The 18,877-nt window shown below is 45.9% G+C and overlaps 1 protein-coding gene across 19 annotated transcripts in view; it reads right to left on the bottom strand.

Moving 5' to 3' along the window:
* Nucleotides 1-358: 358 nt before the first annotated feature.
* The window catches only part of C7h12orf56 (similar to human chromosome 12 open reading frame 56), a 52,410-nt gene continuing 33,891 nt past the window's right edge, over nucleotides 359-18,877 (bottom strand). For 8 of the 19 annotated variants that reach the window (XM_087558620.1, XM_087558616.1, XM_087558621.1 and 5 more), the window contains 7 exons: nucleotides 16,618-16,724; nucleotides 15,449-15,538; nucleotides 9,063-9,192; nucleotides 7,222-7,296; nucleotides 6,906-6,980; nucleotides 2,622-2,800; nucleotides 359-530 (listed from right to left, as the gene is read on the bottom strand). In XM_087558620.1, the coding sequence (XP_087414746.1) occupies nucleotides 404-530; nucleotides 2,622-2,800; nucleotides 6,906-6,980; nucleotides 7,222-7,296; nucleotides 9,063-9,192; nucleotides 15,449-15,538; nucleotides 16,618-16,724 (783 nt within the window). In that variant the 3' untranslated portion in view covers nucleotides 359-403. Of the gene's footprint in view, nucleotides 531-2,621; nucleotides 2,801-6,905; nucleotides 6,981-7,221; nucleotides 7,322-7,434; nucleotides 8,030-9,062; nucleotides 9,193-9,973; nucleotides 10,068-15,448; nucleotides 15,539-16,617; nucleotides 16,725-18,877 lie in introns of all 19 variants that reach the window. The other 11 variants (XM_087558619.1, XM_087558624.1, XM_087558613.1 and 8 more) reach the window with 7 other exon arrangements.

The raw sequence follows: 18,877 nt of genomic DNA, 5'->3' as shown, positions 1-18,877 counted from the left end.
TCAGTCCAGGCATGGTTACCCCAGAGCTAGGTATGGGGATGCACTGCCTTTACTCCTAGTGCTCTGGAGGCAGAGGCAGAGGTGGAGGCGGGGCGGGGCCGAGGCAGAGGTGGAGGCGGGGCGGGGCCGAGGCAGAGGCAGAGGCAGAGGCAGAGGCAGGCAGATCTCTGTTAGTTCAAGGTCTACAGAGTGGTTCCAGGACAGCCGGGACTACACAGAGAAACCTATTTCAAAAAAAGCAAAAAAAAAAAAAAAAAAAAAAAAAAAAAAAAAAGACCTTTTAAAGAGGTGTTAATGAACCTGTAGCTAGAATCTTTAAAAGGAGAAAGCTAAATATTAAATAAATAATCAAACGCTGTTTTTCGTAGTGACTTTAGTGAATACTTTATACTTTTTATCTCCTCTAACATGCTGCACACTGTTTCTGTTCAATCAGCTGTAGAACTTCGTGACAGAGCTGAGTGGTGGGCTTTGTGATGGGGTAACATCCAGGGAGCCTCTTCTCCAGTGCTGGCATGTGAATAAAGTACCTGCAAATCACGGAGAGAAACAAAACACCGTTAGAAATGAGGATTTCCACATCGGCTCATCCAGCATGTTCACATTCACGGCACAGTGCTGGAGGGGTGGGAGTGGGTTTGGGGACCCTCAGCCACAGGACTCGGCATTTCCAGACTTCTAACCTCCTGAGCTCAGGACTTAGAAAATCGTTACCATGTATGCATTTCAGCATTTCTCTTTATTTGAGAACGCCAAGGCGGTAACCAAGATAGGACGAGACTGTCTTCACCAAAGCCTATGCTAAGGTTTCTAATGGTGGGTTCCTCAGACGATGCTGAGCAAGGAGTAGGGGACCAAGCTGAGAGAACCCATCCAGACCAGGCAAGAGGAAAGAGTAGGGGTTATCTCCCATAAAGATACAGGCAGCCTTCGACCGCCTCCTTCGGTAGCATCAAAGAATGGTTCTTAGACCTGAATGAAGACCAGAATCACTTGGGGTAGGCTTTTAAAAACTGTCATCCCCAGATTGTGCCCCAGGAAAACCAAAACAGAAGGACCACACCTGGGTCAGTGTTATTAATAACTACTCAGACAATTCTAACGCAAAGTAAGTTAAAACCACTGGTTTAAAAACCAATGACAAACCTGAATGTCCACAAGAAACAATAAACCAGGGGCCTGGGAGAAGAAAGTAGGAGGGGTGGTAGCCAAAAGTCACCCAGTCTCCCTGACAGGGGCCTGCTGGGAGCTCCAGGTCGATACTGCACCATTTTTGCCAGCTTCCTGTCTTTTTAGGGTAGGCATGATGGTAAATGCCTGTAATTGCTGTGAGTTCAAAGCCAACTTAAGCTACATGATGACTTCCAGACCAGCCTGGGCTACGCTGTAAGACATTGTCTCCAGCTGGAAAAAACAGGTGTGTGTGTGTGTGTGTGTGTGTGTGTGTGTGTGTGTGTGTGTGTGTGTGTGTGTTTGGGGTTGGGTCATGCTATATATACTACAATGTGCTAAACCTTGGGAATATGCTAAATGAAAGACGTGGAGGAAAAGGTCGTTCATTGGGTGACTGTCTAGAAGAGAGGGTAGATAAGAGGTTAGAGCCAAGAGCTAAGGGGAAGAGAGAATGGGATATATCTGCTTAGTGGGTACTGGGTTTCTTTTAGATAATGATAGTGTTCTGTGATTCAATAATTATGGCTGCAAAACATTGTGAAATGTACTCAGCGCTACCAAATTATACGCTCTGGAGGGGCAAATTTCACGCTATGTCGGTTTTTCCTAATGAAGTTTTCAAAGGAAGTTAAGGAGCAGGGATGGAGGGGTGCTGGGACTGATTTGTGGGATCAACTTGGAGCCAAATAAATCCCTTTTATGGTATCCAGAATGGACCTTCTGATGTAATGCCACATGCGGGAAAAACAGTCCACCCAGAGGGCTGACTAATTTTCTTTCTTTTGAAGCCAATACAAAGCTGTAACGTACGCCTCCATGTCTTTTCCTGTCTCTTTCCGAACCAATGGTGGAGCAGCGCTGCCTGAACCCTTCTCACTTAAGGCAAACACTACTTTAGCTCTTCCTTAGTACCAGTTAGCTCAGGCCTACTGCTGAGTGCTTCGCTGGCCTTTAAAAAGAATTGCAACCCCTGAGGGGCAGGGGAGCAGTCTGGCTGAGGAAACCAACCCAGGCTGCCGCTGCCTCTTACTCTTCTGCTAGCAACAAGGGGGTACAGGGAGGAGATGGGCAGCCCACTAACTCCCCAGTGTGTCTATGTTCCCCTTACTGACTTGACTGAGCCCTGCAAAACGCCCCTGCAACGACTGACTTGAACTCACAGTTCAATGGGGTTTGTTACTCCAAAACAAATGGTTACACGTCTGTGCAACCTAGGCTGAGCACAAGAAAGGCAAGGAGAGACAAGTAGCTTCTAGGCCGGGAGCACTCCACAAATGGCAGCGGTTCTTAGAACTGGCCCAGATTTCACCTTACCTGTGATCATATAAAGTATTACCAAAGACAAACGTGGAATTTTCCGTCACCAGTTAACCCCAAGCATCAGGTCCTGTCAGAAGGGCCCGTGAAGATGAGCAGTGGGCACTTTGATTCAATGTGCTTTGCCTTACCTGAACTCCTCACGGTGGTCGTTCCTGATATACTCGGCCAGAGCCTTGCTATGCTGCAGGCAGCTCCTGAGGATGTAGAACTGCTGGTACAACAGAACCGCTTGGCAAGGAGTCAGCAGCTGGAGCGAGGCTGAGAGCCCTCTCACCACTCCTTCCACGATACCAGCCACAAAAGCCATCTAGACAAGGAAAATGTGGTTACATGCACGCAGACGGGGTGTCACCCAAATACGCCCCGATTCAGCCACTAGCCTAATCCACCAATCCAAGCTGACGCCTCTGCCACCCTTGCTCCAACGCCTGCGGGCTATTTTCTCTCTGAAAAGCTACTCAATACCAGATTATAAACCAACCAGTGTTTATAATAATTTTAATTTCTTTTTTTTTTCTTTTCTTTTTTTCGGAGCTGGGGACCGAACCCAGGGCCTTGTGCTTGCTAGGCAAGCGCTCTACCACTGAGCTAAACCCCCAACCCCTTAATTTCTTTTTTTAAACAAAGACTTTATTTATCCTTTTATGTATATGAGTACACTGTAGCTGTCTTCAGATACACCAGAAGAGGGCATCGGGTCCCATTACAGATGTTTGTGAGCCACCGTGTGGTTACTGGGAATTGAACTCAGGACCTCTGGAAGAGCAGTCAGTGCTCTTAACCACTGAGCCATCTCTCCAGCCCCCGGTTTTAATTTCTTTAGCACCTTGATTTTTTTGTTGTTTTCTTCTTAAGATTACATTTTTAATCATTTGGCGTGGCATGTTATGGATACGTGCCACAGCGTATGTGTGGAAGCCAGCGGACAGCTTATTTAAGTCAGATATCCCCTTCTACATATGTGCTCCCAGGATTGAACTCAGGTTGTGAGGCTGGCAGAAGTGTTAGTTACCTGCTGAGCCTGGACTTTTAGTACAGTGATCAGGGATGGCTGACAAGTAGGTACAACCTACTTGTTCGATGATCGCAACCCCCAATGGTTTTTAATTTTTTCTCAAATTTCTCTCACACAGTCTACTTTTGCCTCTACAGTTTAGAGCTGGGTCTATGTGTCAACATTCCCTTGCCTCAGGACACCCTTTACCCTGACAGACTTCATGGTCACAGTCTGGCCTTATACTTCTTTTTTCTTTTCTTTTTGGAGCTGGGGACCAAACCCAGGGCCTTGCGCTTGCTGGGCAAACGCTCAACCCCGAGTCTGGCCTTATACTTAACCCAGTTCCTTTAAGGCAGTGGTTCTCAACCTTCCTAAGGCTATGACCCCTAAATAGAGTTCCTCATATTGTGGTGACCCCTAACCATAAAATTATTTTCACTGCTACCACATAACTGTAATTTGGCTACTGTTATGAATTGTAATATAAGTATCTGGCTTTCCGATGGTCTCAGGTGACCCCTGGGAGAGGGTCTGTTGACCCTAGGGTATTGCAACCCACAGGTTGAGAACTACTACTTTATTTTTTTTAAGATTTTTTATTTTATTTAATGTATATGAGTACACCTGTCTTCAGACACACCAGAAGAGGGCATCAGATCCCATTACAGATGGTTGTGAGCCACCATGTGGTTGCTGGGAACTGAACTCAGGACCTCTGGAAGAGCAGCCAGTGCTCCTAACTTCTGAGCCATCTCTCCAGCCTGAGAACTACTACTTTAAGTCATCAGCTTTAGAGTAAGGAACCTCCACTGCCTGGGATCCTTAGCACCTTAGGCTTTTACCCAGATGATAGAGCCTAAGGTCACTGCATAGAACACACAGGAGACAGACTTCCAGCTTGCACAGGTAAATATGGATAGCATATGGGGCACTCCTAGAGTGACTCAGCCTGCCTGGGCTCTGTGCACCTCTGAAGAAGCCAAGGCTTTAATCTCTGTTGGGCAGTAGGCTACTCGGCTGGTAAGTGCCCCGGGCCAGCTTTCTACAAAGGTGTTGTGGGGATCTGACAAGAGAATACAGATTCTTCAGGACATATCTCATACCATTGTTCTGGAAAAGAGAGTCTCAGCTGGGAACCACGGATGGTCATGGGGCATACACTCATGTCAAAAAGAACACATTACCTCATGTCCAATGCCCCACTCACTTCCTTATCTGTGTGTGTATCTTATCTACTAAGGGTGTGTTTATGTCTGTGTCTGTGTGTGAATATGCATGTGCCTGTATGTGTACACAGGAGTGCAGGCCATGACCCACATGTGGAATTCAGAAGACAGCCTGTGGAAGTTGTTCTCTTCTTCCACCATACTGGGTCCAGGAAAGGAACTCAGGGCTGTAGGCTTCTCAACTTTGCCCACCAAGTCTTTCACCAGCCCCTAGAACTACCTTTTGAGGAGATTTTTAATAAAACGTATGTTGATTAATTGAATGCATGCCTCAATAGATGGAAAGCAAGCTTGGGGGAAGTGGCAAGAGATTGAGGGATGGAGGCTTCATAAAACAGTCCATTAGATATCGTGAACACTGAACACACTAGACCTCTCCTGTTCTCCTGCAGTTGCAGTCTGCACAGAGAGGAAGCTATTGTCTGGGTCATGATAAACTAAATCCGTAACAAACTTCAAACACCAATGCTCTCTATAGAACAGAAGAGCCCCGTCATTTGTTCACACTATACAGCCCTTACAGTAGTGGGCCCTGTTCATCATCTCTCGGGAGAGTTTCACCATGGGAAAAACTGTAAGTAGCATTTCAGAAAGATACTCGAGCCTAGGGAAGCATGTGACTCTGGCCAAAGTAATCAAGTGAAGAGAGATGACTCAGGCCAAAGTAATCAAGCGAAGAGAGATGTCCACTTCTACCACATGCCTCGTAGAAAGTATGCCAGGACACCCAGGACACTAACAGCTACAGCCATGTGACAACAGAAGCCAACGCAAACAGCAATGTGATAAGATCAAGGGGAGGAGGAAGAAGATACTGTATAGGGCACTGTATGATTGTGTTGGTGGGATGTGACCCAGTTAAAACGTCAGAGAATCAATGTTCTGCCTTCCTCTCCGGGAACCAGCACCAAGGCCTCACAGATGAGTGGGGGTTAGCTGAGCTGGAAAGGAGGGAGAAGAATTTCAGACCCAGTTGGCTACAGCTCGTTTTCGTGTGTCAGAAACTTAATCCTCAAAGTGAAGGTGTTACAGGTGAGGATTTATAGAGATTACTAAAGTGTAGGCTCTTGCCGTCAAGAATATAAGATAATAGTTATGGTTATAAGAGAATAGAATAGTTATGCTCATGGATATCTTGTGAGGGAGACTCTGTTATTTCAAAACCAAATTTGTTATAAAAGTGAATTCAGCTAAACAAACAACAGAAACCCAACCAGACTGAGGCAGGCGGGTCATAAGTTGGAAGCCAGCCTGAGTAACATAGCGAGACACTTCAGACATATTGACGTGACTTTTGTCTCACAGCCCACATATGCTCTCTTGTCCTTTGGCCGTCACTCCCGGAAGGACACAGCAACATCCTCATGAGCTACATCTCGGACCAACAGCCTCTGAAATGTGAGGTTGATAAGCCTCTGCCCTCCGCAAATCACCCTCAGTCGGTGACACTCAGACCAAGACCAACACAGAGGAAGGCATCCTGCGTTGGGGACAGTCGGGGAGGAGGGCTGCCATTGAGTTGGGAGATGTACACGGCAGGGTGAAGGAAGGACCAGATGAGGCAGCAAAGCTTAAGATGCCCAGCCCTGCAGGCCTATGGAAGTCAGAGGTCAGAGGTCAGAGGTCAGCCACTAGGCAAAGAGGAAAGCTGCTGAGAGATCATCAAGCTCAAGGCAAGGAATTGTAGTCACTTTTTGTTTGTTTGTTTGTTTGTTTGTTTGTTTGTTTGTTATTTAAATAGCTCCCTCTGGCTGTGGTCTAGTAGAATGGCAGCCATGGACCATATGGAAAGGAATGGACTCTTCACCAGACATCATCAGAGTTGGGACCATGGTGGTGGCTTCCGGGCAGAGCACACAGCCAATTCCAAACGTTCTATTCATTGTCCTACTTATGGAAAATGTCAATATTTTACGTAAATTACAAGCTAATAACTTAACATTTTGCTTGCTACATTTACCTTCAAAGTTGTTTGATTTTAATAAAATAAAGCTAATCTTAAGCCATAATTCAAATACCTTTAACTCAGGTCTTGAATATAAAAACATTTTCTTTTGATTAAATAATAAAATCATCATACTTATATTTTGCTTCTGCTTTGTAGACTCAATCATAAACACAACGCCTGTGTTTTACTAATTAAGCACAAATGCTCCATTAAGCCGGGTCTTTTTCATTTCAATACTCACGATGGAAGGACAGCTCTGTAGAAAGGACATCATCCAGCTTATAGCAAACTTTGTGGATCCCAGTCCAAGATTCCCCTAGAAACTCAAGGAAACAAGTTATATCCGTGAAGCCTAAAGTTGTATCTGAAAGAATTCTCGCTCCCAAATAAGTTTTTATCCTGACCAATCAAATCAAATCTTCAAAATCAGTGTCTGTAAAATAACCTGTAGTATCACTGAAGTCAACCTGTTTTAGAGAGGTTCCCCAGTAAAAGAACTGTACACTGTTAACCACGGCATAACCAAATCAGAATGATAAGAAAAGCACCCCTTGTACCTGCTGAAAGACAAGCAGGATCTCGTAGAGCAGCGCTGTCGCGGTGTCCGTGTACTCCAGGATAAGCTTCTGTAACTAGAAGGTTCAATAAGTCAATACACTAGCATAGGCTGAGCCAGAAAGGCCATTTCCCTTTAGACACTTGTAAAAGGATTTCTCATTAAGATTTTTACTTTGTGGGTTGGGGATTTGGCTCAGTGGTAGAGCGCTTACCTAGGAAGCGCAAGGTCCTGGGTTCGGTCCCCAGCCCCGGAAAAAAGAAAAAAAAAAAAAAGATTTTTACTTTGTGATGTCCACTTTCCTGATCCGCCTGGCTCAGTCATTCGCAGGAAGACTGCTTGTATGCTGGGCTCCTGGGCTCAGGCTCACAACTAGAGCCTAGACACTAAAGAGCCTAAGACATGGAGATTCCAAGTTCAAGGCCTGTTTGGGCAACTCAAAACAAAAAGTAAAATGAGAGTGGTCAGGACGAGGTTTAGTGCTTTCCTTGGATGTGTTTGATCCCCAGTACCACCCAAAGCAAAGCTGCCCTTGTAAAGGGGCAACACATTTTGCAAAGATTCACAATGTGGGTTCGGGGTGGACATAACGGCCCAGACAAAAGCATGAAAGGTCTGCACACTGGGGACCACATCAGCAGTCAAATCAACAACCTTACTTCAAGAAGGTGGAAACATAGCCAGGTGGTGGTGGCTGCTCAACCTTTAATCCCAGCACTCAGGAAGCAGAGGCAGGCAGATCTCTGAGTTCAAGGCCACCCTGGTCTACAGAAGGAGTTCTAGGACAGCCAAGGCCACAATGAGAAACCCTGTCTCAAAAACAAAACATAAGGGGGTAAATATGCTTCTTGGAATTGAGGCGGGAGATCCTCTGGAGACTCTAGGCTTGTGCCTACCTTGAACTTCTATTCCTTTTGTAGTCTGGGTTGATAAAGGGCTCAGGGACCTCTGACTGCTCATGAGATCTTGAAGCAATTGACAGTGCCCACACACCGCTCTGGGCATGAGAACTGCCTATGGACATGCCCCAGGCCTAGTCCCTGCCCCTCTCATACATCGTGGAGGATGAACTCTACTTATCTCTCCCTTTCTCTTATAGCTGACATCTGAATACCGTATCGTCTCCTGATGACTGCAGCACAGAAGATGCGAATGCCCTGCAGACGTGAAACCTACACCCACCCTTTCTGTCTGCTATGCTGGTATCAGGAACCCCTTTCGTCTCCAACAGTGATGTTGCCCGGTCACCTGTACATTTGTTGCCATGGCAACAGTCATATGTTCCTGCCGTTCATTTGGTTCAGTTCCCACCTTCACCTGCGAGCGGTTGTGTCACAATTCAGATAAAAAGCAGGCCCTTACTTCTCTTTTATCTCCTCTCTTTCTCTCTCTTCTCCCTCTCTTGCCACCCATCCTTGTCTCTGTCACCCCAATAAACCTCTTCCACATGGCCTGGTGTGGTCTGTCTGGACTTGAGCTTCGTTTTCTATCCCAAGACGCTAGATGTTTTCATGGGGAAATACTATTTACGATGCAGATTGACAAACCCAAAACCAAGCTCAGTGTTTCCTGCCTTTGAACCCAGCCTTCCTGCCGTGGCTCCCATCGGACTCTAGGCCAGATTCTAAAAGTCGTCTTCTAGTCTCCACATCTAAATACCAGGTATGAGCTCAAACTCCTCAAATATTCTGAACTAGCTAAGACGCTAGGTTAATAACATGTCCTCTTTGACGTGTGCACGCTTCCCAACTCTTCAACATCCTGTTCCACATTAAGAGGTAAGAAATGAGAGCCCCTGTATGTTCCATTCAATCAACCGCCCCAGGTCGGTCCTCATCTCACATGACCGTCGGAAGATGCTGCGTCTTCCGCTGAGGTTGGATCAGCCACCAGCTGGGCATCAGACACAGAGCAGGGCTTTGGAACCTTGGGCTTGCTGATTAGAATCACTAAGAGATTAAACAGTGTTCCCCTAGAAAAAACACAAAAAGCCATTAATGGGGAAATCTTCTAAGCAGTAACAGGTGGAGTCAAACTAACGACACTTCTTAACTTAGACAAGCAGGTGACTACCTTGAAATGATAGGTATATTGTGGATTTTTGTTTTTAAAGAAATTTAAATGAGAATGTATTTTTTTAAGCATTCTGAGGGAAGTGTAGTTCCAGAGTTCACTAGCCCAGAAAGCTCAGCAGGGAGGGATTTAAGGGAGGCTGTGGTGGTTCCAAGTAAAGCTATTTTATAAAGTATGTCTACCGATTACTAATTCTAAGTAACAGGGTAAGTAGATTCTGTAATCGGAAGAAGTAAGTGGTTAGGCTAGGTTCATTCGAAGTATAAATATGGGAACAAGTCAGAAAGAGGAAGATGTGAGGATGGAGAGGTGAGACAGGGGGCACCTGGGAGCACTGGGGAGGGAGGGCGGGGAGTGAACACACAGCGCCATAGAAGTGGAGGAATAGAGACAACTGCCTCAGTCGGGGTTTCCATTCCTGCACAAACATCACGGCCTGGGGAGGAAAGGGCTTATCCGGCTTGCACTTCCACACTGCTGTTCATCACCAAAGGCAGTCAGGACTGGAACTCAAGCAGGAGCTGATGCAGAGGCCATGGAGGGGTGTTACTTACTGGCTTGCTTCCCCTGGCTTGCTCAGCTTGCTCTCTTATAGAACCCAAGACTACCAGCCCAGGGATGGCACCACCCACCATGGGCTGGGCCCTCCCCCTTGATCACTAATTGAAAAAATGCCTTACAGCTGGGTCTCATGGAGGCATTTCCCCAAGGGAGGCTCCTTTCTCTGTGATAAAACCAGCCAGTACAACAACCAACAACGGATAAAGAGGGAAACTGAAAAAAAAAAGATTAAAATGGAGATGTCGTGCCACATTCTCAAGTCCCAAAAGCCCACGCAGGAGCCGGCGCCAATGCAGTCTCTTCATGACAAGCTCAAGCCTGGCTCGCTCACCGCCGACCCTGACACAGCAGGACAGTCTGGTGAAGTCCAGAACCCTCAGCAGGACAGGGTTTTATAAGGAATGGGAGGAAGCGAGGGGGTGTCCAGCCTGGCAAGCAGCTAACTGAATGGTAACTCACTGAACGGCTAGCATAAGCTGACAGGCAGGTGCTCTGGCAAAACCATGGACATCACAACGGTCTGAAAGTACATCCGAAACGGTCAGACTGATCTTTGATTGCCAGGAAGTAGCTAGGAAGTAACTCTGGGGTGTGAACCAAGGGCAACCCATGGGGTCCTTCCAGGTCCTCGGGTGCAGCTATAGGTCAAGTTTCTCTTAAGATGGAGGCTGGTCGGGGCTGGGGATTTAGCTCAGTGGTAGAGCGCTTGCCTAGGAAGCGCAAGGCCCTGGGTTCGGTCCCCAGCTCCGAAAAAAAAGAACAAAAAAAAAAAAAAAAAAAAAAAAGATGGAGGCTGGTCCCAAGAGGGAGTAGGTTTGCCCTCTCAGAGACAGGGTAAGAGGCTGACTCGGGGGCTGTTGTCTACAGCAGTCCTCTGCGTCTTACACAGTCTTGTTTATGGCACACTCATTATACATAGTTAAACAAATATTTCTCAATTTTAAAATGCTAATGGCTGAGTGGGGATTGGGGGGAGGGATGGCTCAGTAGTTAAGAGCACATAGTGCTTTGATTCCCAGGACCCTTAGGATGGCTCACAACCATCTCTGACTCCAGTTCCAGGGCTCTAATGCTCTCTTCCGGCCTCCCGGGACACTGAAATTCACGTGTTCTTACCCACATGTATATACATGATTATTTGAAAGTACTGACTATTGGCTATCTTCACCACGGGACTTCTCTGACTCGTTGCTAAGCCAATGTGTCATTTGGGAAAAGGAAACAGTACTACATAGTAGTTCTTTATAAATTAAAAAAAATCAGAAATGTATGTATTTTGGTGTGCTTTGTAATTCAGCTATGCACTACCTCAGACGCTTAGCGTATTCTATAGCAGACATGTGCATGTGTGTGTCTGTTAGGCGACAGGTCAACCCTGTTGTTATTCCTCCAAAACCATCCACTTTACTTTTTGAGACAATCTCTCTCACTGAGCTGTAGCTTCACCAATAAGGCTACTTATTGTGACTGGCCAGCAATCTCCAGCCTAGGTCCATCTCCCTTACAAGCCCACACTACCATGCCTGGCTTTTTACATAGCTGCTGGAAATCAAAGTGGAGTCCCCATGCCTAAATGGCAACACTTTATTGGCTGAGCTGGGAGGAGTGGGGAAGCTTTGAGCGAATGCGTAATGAGTAGACGAAGTCCCAAGTGCATGCGTACTGTGGGCGTGGGTGTGGCCACGTCAAAGACCAACCCCTCAGATCTGTGGGAAACTGGCAAAGCCTCCTTCAGAGGGACAGCGAAGGCATCCCGGCTCCCCAGTCTAAGTGGGAATTCTGGTAGTGCTTGCACAGGCTAGCAACCACAGCTTCCCCCTGTCGGAGGTTGCAGTTTGAGACTGCTCTGTCTACAGAGACTAGGTAACTCCTCCCCCTGGACCATGCATAATAAACCTTATGAGGTCCTGGGTTGTTGTGCACAGCAGGTGCCCTCCACCAGTGTAAGCACAGCTCACCTGCCCCAGCTTTTCCAGCTGTGTGTTTCTTCTGCCTTTATTCCCTTCAAACGTGGTCTCTCACTAAATTTGAACTGAGCTGACTGTCAGCAGACTACAGCAATTTTCCTGTCTCTGCCCCACCCCACCCCACTCCTCAGTACTGGGGTTACAGGCAAGCACAACTGTGTCAGTTCTGGGGATTTGAACTCATGTTCTCACAGTTTTGCGGCAAGCTCTCTGAGCCACCTCCTCAGCCCCCAGAGCACTTCCTTCTGAAGCTTTTCTAGACTTGAAGTATGAATTGACATTCCGTTCTCTGTTCTATTTAATTATAGTCCTTTATTTTTCAGTAACAATCCCTTTTCAAATCTAAGAGAAGGAACTCTTAAAGTTCTGGGTCACTTACTGTGATAATATAGGAATTCAACTGTAACAATACCAAAATATAAAAGAACATGACACATTGCGAGAGTGCATGCAGCAAGGAGGGTTCAGCTCAGCAAAATTTCCACCTTGGGAAATAATAGGAGGAAATGCTAACTGAATAACTGCTTCTTTATCTCCTCAGATGGAATTTAATTTGAAATCCACCCCTTCCACCAAATGACTTCATTTAAAACTCTCTGGGTCAGCAACTTTAGTCAAATTGTAGTTTCATCCGGAAAATTGAAACTTCTAGGATTGACATCCCAGACTTAAAAATTGTCCCAACAGGGGTTGGGGATTTAGCTCAGTGGTAGAGCGCTTGCCTAGCAAGCGCAAGGCCCTGGGTTCAGTCCCCAGCTCCAGAAAAAAGAAAAAAAAACATTGTCCCAACAATCAAATGGTTTCATTATTAGGGTTGGTATTATTTGTAATGTATGGAATTTAAATATACTACACTCTATATTAGAGTACAGAAGTTGGAGATCAAATAGTCTGTGATGTAGTGGAGGGTGGCATTCTAACATGGCTTCCAATATTCCTATCCCACGGGTACACAGATCCCATACGATCCCCCCCCCCCTTGTGTGGGCAGGACCCATGACTGTAAGTGGCGGCGATTCATGAGTGTGTTACACTAGGTGGGAAGTATGAAGGGCTCTTTGAATACAACTAGGCCCATCATTAGTGTTGTTTTAGCCCAGAGAAAATGATCCTGAGGGGGAGGGAGTGTTCTAATCAGGTGAACTTTGTAAAAGGAGGCCTTCTGGAACTCACAGACAGAGCCTTCCAAGAAACAAGCCACCATGAGATCTATAGCTGCTCTCTGAAGCATCGCTTGAACTTAGGAGGAAACAGAAACCCCATGAACCCTGCAGCTGAAGTGGCTGAGATCAGGAGGAGAGGCCCCAACCAACTCTGCCCAGAGTATCGATCCACAGAGACCTGAGATAATGATAAAGTATTTAAATCACTAAGCTTATGGAATTTGTTATGGGGCAACAGATTAATACTGTTATACTTTTGTTGTTCTCATGATAATCCTATACATACCAAAAGTGCCTAAAAATTAATATTAACACCAGACTCTACTATAGCTACTGAACGCAGTGACTAAAGGCTAGGAAAAGACTTAGTCTTGTCAAGAGAAAGGTTTGATGAAGCTGATAGGGTCAAACCAAGTTAGAACAATTAAAGGGCACACTTTACAGCCCAGGAAGAGAGTGTTTTCCTTTTTAGGATAGAGAAAAGTAGACACCAATAGAAGGTGAGCAGAAGTGTTGCATGTTGTGCTTAAGAAGAACATTTTCGGGGGCTGGAGAGATGGCTCAGTGGTTAAGAGCACTGGCAGCTCTTCCAGAGGTTCTGAGTTCAAATCCCAGAAACTACATGGTGGCTCACAACCATCTGTAATGGGATCTGATGCCCTCTTGTATATAATAAATACATGAATCTTAAAGAACATTTTCTTGCCCTTTAGATCTTTCACTTCCCATGAAGGTCATCCTGCTTCAATCATGAAGACAAAGACTGCAGGAAAAGAAAAATGGCAGGAGGCAGTTAGAGAGAAGGCTGAGTAGTCAAGGGTGCTTACTGTTCTTGTAGAGGACCTGGGTTCGGTTCCCAGCGCCCATGCCTGGCAGATCACAACCATCTGTAACTCCAGTTCCTGGAGATTAGATGCCCTGTATGGCTTAGTGGGCTACTGCACACACAGGGTATACATAAGCTCACAATGCTCACATTACACATAAATACAAAACAACAACTAAATCTTTAAAAGCAAGAGAAACACATGGTAGGCGCTGCGAGGGAAGCCCCACTCAGGTGCAACACGTGGGTAGCGAGCTCTTCTGCGATCTGACTTCCCTAAACCCACAGGTTAGTGTCTCTCCCTTTCCCATCAGAGAAGCTTCTCTTCACAGGAGATGCCAATTAATACCAAGACCCGCAACTGTGGAGGGCTCAGCCCTAAGTGGGACATCTCTGTCATGGCTCTTCCTCCAGGGTTCAAGGATCACTGCAGAAGAGGAGTCAGAAAGAGGCAAATTCCATAAAGACATGCTTCAAAATTGCTTTTGCCAGACACAACAGCCCTGCTGAAGACATGAACTCATAGCACCGGAGCTGCATGCACCAAGACCTGGGAAGACCAAGCCAGTCAAAACTCCAATATGGTGGGCAATGGTGACACACGCCTTTAATCGCAGCACTCGGGAGGCAGAGAGAGGCAGGGGGAATCTCTGTGTTTGAGGCTAGACTGGTCTACAGAGAGAGTTCTGGGACAGCTAGAACTACATAAAGAAATCCTGCCGTGAAAAAGGAAAGGAAAGGAAAGGGAAGGGAAGGAAAGGAAAGGACAGGACAGGAAAGGGAAGGGAAGGAAAGGAAAGGAAAGGACAGGGAAGGGAAGGGAAGGAAAGGAAAGGAAAGGACAGGGAAGGGAAGGGAAGGACAGGACAGGACAGGACAGGACAGGACAGGACAGGACATGGATGTGAAGGGCTCACCAAGCTCCACCTCAGACAAAGCACTCTTGGCAGCCGATGGAGAGGGGCCTCAGCTTTCTCTAAGGATGTGGCCATGATAAGCAGCCCATTCTCCAGTGGATGCCCTATAGCCATGCATACACATACCAATAAGACCAGTCAGAGTCAGTGTTTAAAAAACGAGAGTATGTGAGGGAGATGGGGGTGAGGATATGAGGAATGGGGAGGGTCTAAGGATGGATTTGATCAATTGTATATGAACAAATAAATAAAATATTTTTAACATGGCAGAATAACAAAAAAGAAGGAAAGTGGAACCTGGGCAACCTTGCAGGGGAAAGCCTGCTGACCTAGTCTAGACAGCTATGTGAGAAAGGTTAACCTCTCTACATTCCTTTGGACACAGGTCATCCTTGTGACTGTATACAGCCTAAACTCAAGTGAGTTCTGCTCATTTGACCTTGCATAACCCAGGGAACATCCTCAGAATATACATTTTCTGATGCTTTAAATAAAGTTGACTACTGCGGGAGACTTTAGTCCGCCTCATTTGGGGCCTTGCCCCACCCTGGCTCTCCCAGGTTCAAGCCGCCAACTAGATCAGTGGACAGAAGTTAATAAGAACAATGCCAGAGACTACACAGTCCGATGTCTTCTTAAAAGACAAAACAACAGAAAAGTGCACACACACACACACACACACACACACACACACACACACACACACACACAAAGACCTTACTTCTTAGCTGCCAATGTGTTCAATCGTGAGGATTCAATTTCTGTTTCTCTGAACATCAATCCTAGGGTCTGTATAATTTCAATACATGCCCTAGGAAATAAGAGAGAGAAAATGGAAAATGGTATACACATGCACATCTGTGTGCACCGTCCCACAGGGTCAGAATTCCATGAAAACCATTAGCCTTGAGAGGAAGGCTTTTGGATGGTCGTTTAGCAAAGAGTTCATCAAATTCTGTGCACCAAATTGCAAACCCTGGCCAAGTGCCCGGTCTGGGATTGCTATATGGGAGGCACTCAAAATGGGCTTCCTGACAGAGCAACATACCAGGGTCAAGTCACAAGCTTTAGCATTTTGGAATTCAATTTTTTTTAAGTGTGTGTGTATGCTCTCGCGCACGCACGCACATAGGTGGATCTGCCTGGAAGTAAGTTTGTGCACAGGAATGCAGGTGTCCACACAGGCCACAGACATTAGATTCTCTTAGGGGTGGAGTTATAGGGGGTAGTGAGTCACCAGTTGTGGGAGCTGAGAAGCAAACTTGGGGCTTCTATAAGAGCAGTTTCTGTTCTTGGACACTGCTCATGGTATGATGGCACATCCTATGATTTTAACACTTGGGAAGCAGAGGTTTGAGGCCAGCCTGATCTACATAGTGAGTTCTAGGCTCTTACAGATTCCAAAACAAGAACCTATTTCAAAAGATTAAATAACATCAAAGAAATCTTTTTTTTTTTGGTTCTTTTTTTGGGAGCTGGGGACCGAACCCAGGGCCTTGCGCTTCCTAGGTAAGCGCTCTACCACTGAGCTAAATCCCCAGCCCCAGAAATCATTTTTAAAATTTAAAAATCTACGTAAAGCAAAAGTTATAGCTCCACTAATCATTAATATCACATATATCTTTATCTAGCATTATCCATTTCTCTTTAACCCCAAAAGCAGCGGCTCTCAACCTTCTTAATGCTGCAACGCTTTAATGCAGTCCCTCCTGTTGTGGTGACCTCCAGTTATAAAATTATTTCGTTGATACGTCATAACTGTAATTTTGCTACTTTTATGAATCGCAATGTAACTATCTGATATGGGAGCCCAGAGGGGTCGCTCTCAAGCCACAGGTTGAGAACCACTGCCTTAGAGGGACACGATCCAATGACCCAGTTAGTACTCACAGGAGCTCATCGGCCCTCTGGCTTTTGTTCTGAAATGCACGCTTATCCCTAGACTCTGGCAAATATTCATGAAGTTTGTTCACTAGGAAGTAGAAAAGCTCACTGGTCTGCAAAAGCAAGCAGGGAAGGAAAAGATGAGGGTAACAGTTGTTAAAACTCCACCCACACATAGAGGAACGAAGAAAACATCTCTCCACCCTAAAGAAGCTATTTATAATAGTATCTTTAAAACTAGCAGAATTGGGGGTGGGGGGACTATTTTACTCCCTGCCATCCCAGTGAGATGTCAAGAGCCAGGGGATGCCATTTAGGTCTAGCTCAAGAGATGATGACCATTCGGAAGGCCATTGTAAAGACATGGAAAGTATTCACGGATGCCAAACCAAATGTGCAGTGTCATAATTGTGTAATAATAGCAATAAAAAGCTGCAGGGGTGGTGCTGATGCTAAGGTCCTGTTCCCCAATTGGTTCTTCACCTTTCATTAAGGATGCCCCTGCCGATTGATGGGCGGAAGGAATAGGCGGGACTTCCGGTCCCTGCAGGAAACTGGCAGACACCGTGGGGGGGTGGGGCTTAGGTGGGATAGCAAAAGCTACAGACAACAAAAAGCAGTGTAAACACAGACAGATACTTTTGAAGGTAGATCTGAAATAAAGATTGTCGTTTCTGTCTCGACAGACACTCGGTTTGAGCAACTGACATCTCTGTGTTCTTTTTCAAGGAGACGAGCTAAGCATGAGAATAAGCACTGCCCACCAAATCCGGCAAGTTGATACAAGTTTGCAATCGCTTCTCCTTTCTAGCCTTCTGTTGCTGTGTCCCCAGACCTCTGATAACTAGTGACAACCGGTGCTAGTTAGATAAGTAGGCATATGTGCTATGGGGGTGACGGGGAAGTCAGAAAAGGGCATCAGATCCCCCTGAAGCAGAAGATACGTGTGGTTGTGAGCTGCCCCGTGTGAGTGCTGAGATAGGAACTCTAGTCCCCTGCAAGAGCAGTATGTTCTCTTCACCACTCCGGCTCACCAAGCTCCCTTGGAAAACCTGGGTTTTAGGCTGGGACCATGAGAGATAATCTTTTTTTTTTTTCCTCTTTTTTCTTTTTTCTTTTTTTCGGAGCTGGGGACCGAACCCAGGTCCTTGCGCTTCCTAGGCAAGCGCTCTACCACTGAGCTAAATCCCCAGCCCCGAGATAATCTTTTAAATAGAAATTAATCCTCCAAAAAGGATCTGAGAATGTTGTCCTCCTCAGTCACAGCTGCTGACTCTGTGTAAATGAACCCGAGAACAGATCAGGGCTGTAGCAAAGACAGTGAAGGCAAAAAGCCCCAGGTCTCCACGGTTTAGTCAGAAACACAGAGGAGCCACGAAGGGGTGGAAATGCTTAACATACACACGTACCAGTGTGGCTTCTACTCGCTCTGTCCTTGCCTGTTCCACAAATGAAATCCAAAGACCTCCTTGAGTCCAGCTAATGACATGACACATGACGATGAAACGTTGAATGAAACCTACACTTCAGAATAGCTTGACTTTTCACAAGAGAATAAGATTTCAATGTAACAAATATAGCTTCCAGGACACGTGCATGCATTGTGTTGGGCCTGAGCATGCTGTGGGAGGTTAGAGCCCTGAGCCAACAGAGTAACCACGCTGATTCTTGAGGGTAGAAACTGCCTTAATCACACTTCAATGTCTAATTCCTGTGACCATGCCTTGAAATGATTAGGAATGTGATAAATGTTTGCCCAGTGGTCAAAATGCTATGGTTAATACTGGAGAACATTGCCCAGTATGGCAGTCACTGGCCACAGGGGCTATTTAAACTGATTAAAGTTAAAATGCCATGACCTCATCCTTGGTCACATCCAAGTGCTTAGTAGTCCCATGTAGATAGTGTCTCCTGAACTGACTGCCACGGACAATAAATAGCAGAGTGATACAGAATAGGTCCAGAGATCAAAAAGAGCAAGATGCATGGCTCTTCACCGAGGACAGCAGAGAAGAGAGATTGGTGGCATTTGAGCTGAGCCTTGAAGGACAGGGAGGCCTTTACCGAGTTTTTTGGGGTTTTGTTTTTTGTTTTGGGTTTTTTTTTTTTGGTTTTTTGTTTGTTTGTTTGTTTTTTGTTTAAAAAAAAAAAAGGAAGACACATACTACAAAAAGCAAAGGACAGAGGAGAGGATGGGGGCAGGCTCCCGGTATTGATCCACAACCCTCTGAAGTCCTGCGTTTAAAGTGTGTGTGGTGTGTTCCTA

This window comes from Rattus norvegicus, chromosome 7 (genome assembly GCF_021556685.1).
Source record: "Rattus norvegicus strain SHRSP/BbbUtx chromosome 7, alternate assembly SHRSP_T2T, whole genome shotgun sequence".
Classification (NCBI taxonomy): domain Eukaryota; kingdom Metazoa; phylum Chordata; class Mammalia; order Rodentia; family Muridae; genus Rattus; species Rattus norvegicus.
This window is presented reverse-complemented; position numbering and strand designations above follow the sequence as displayed.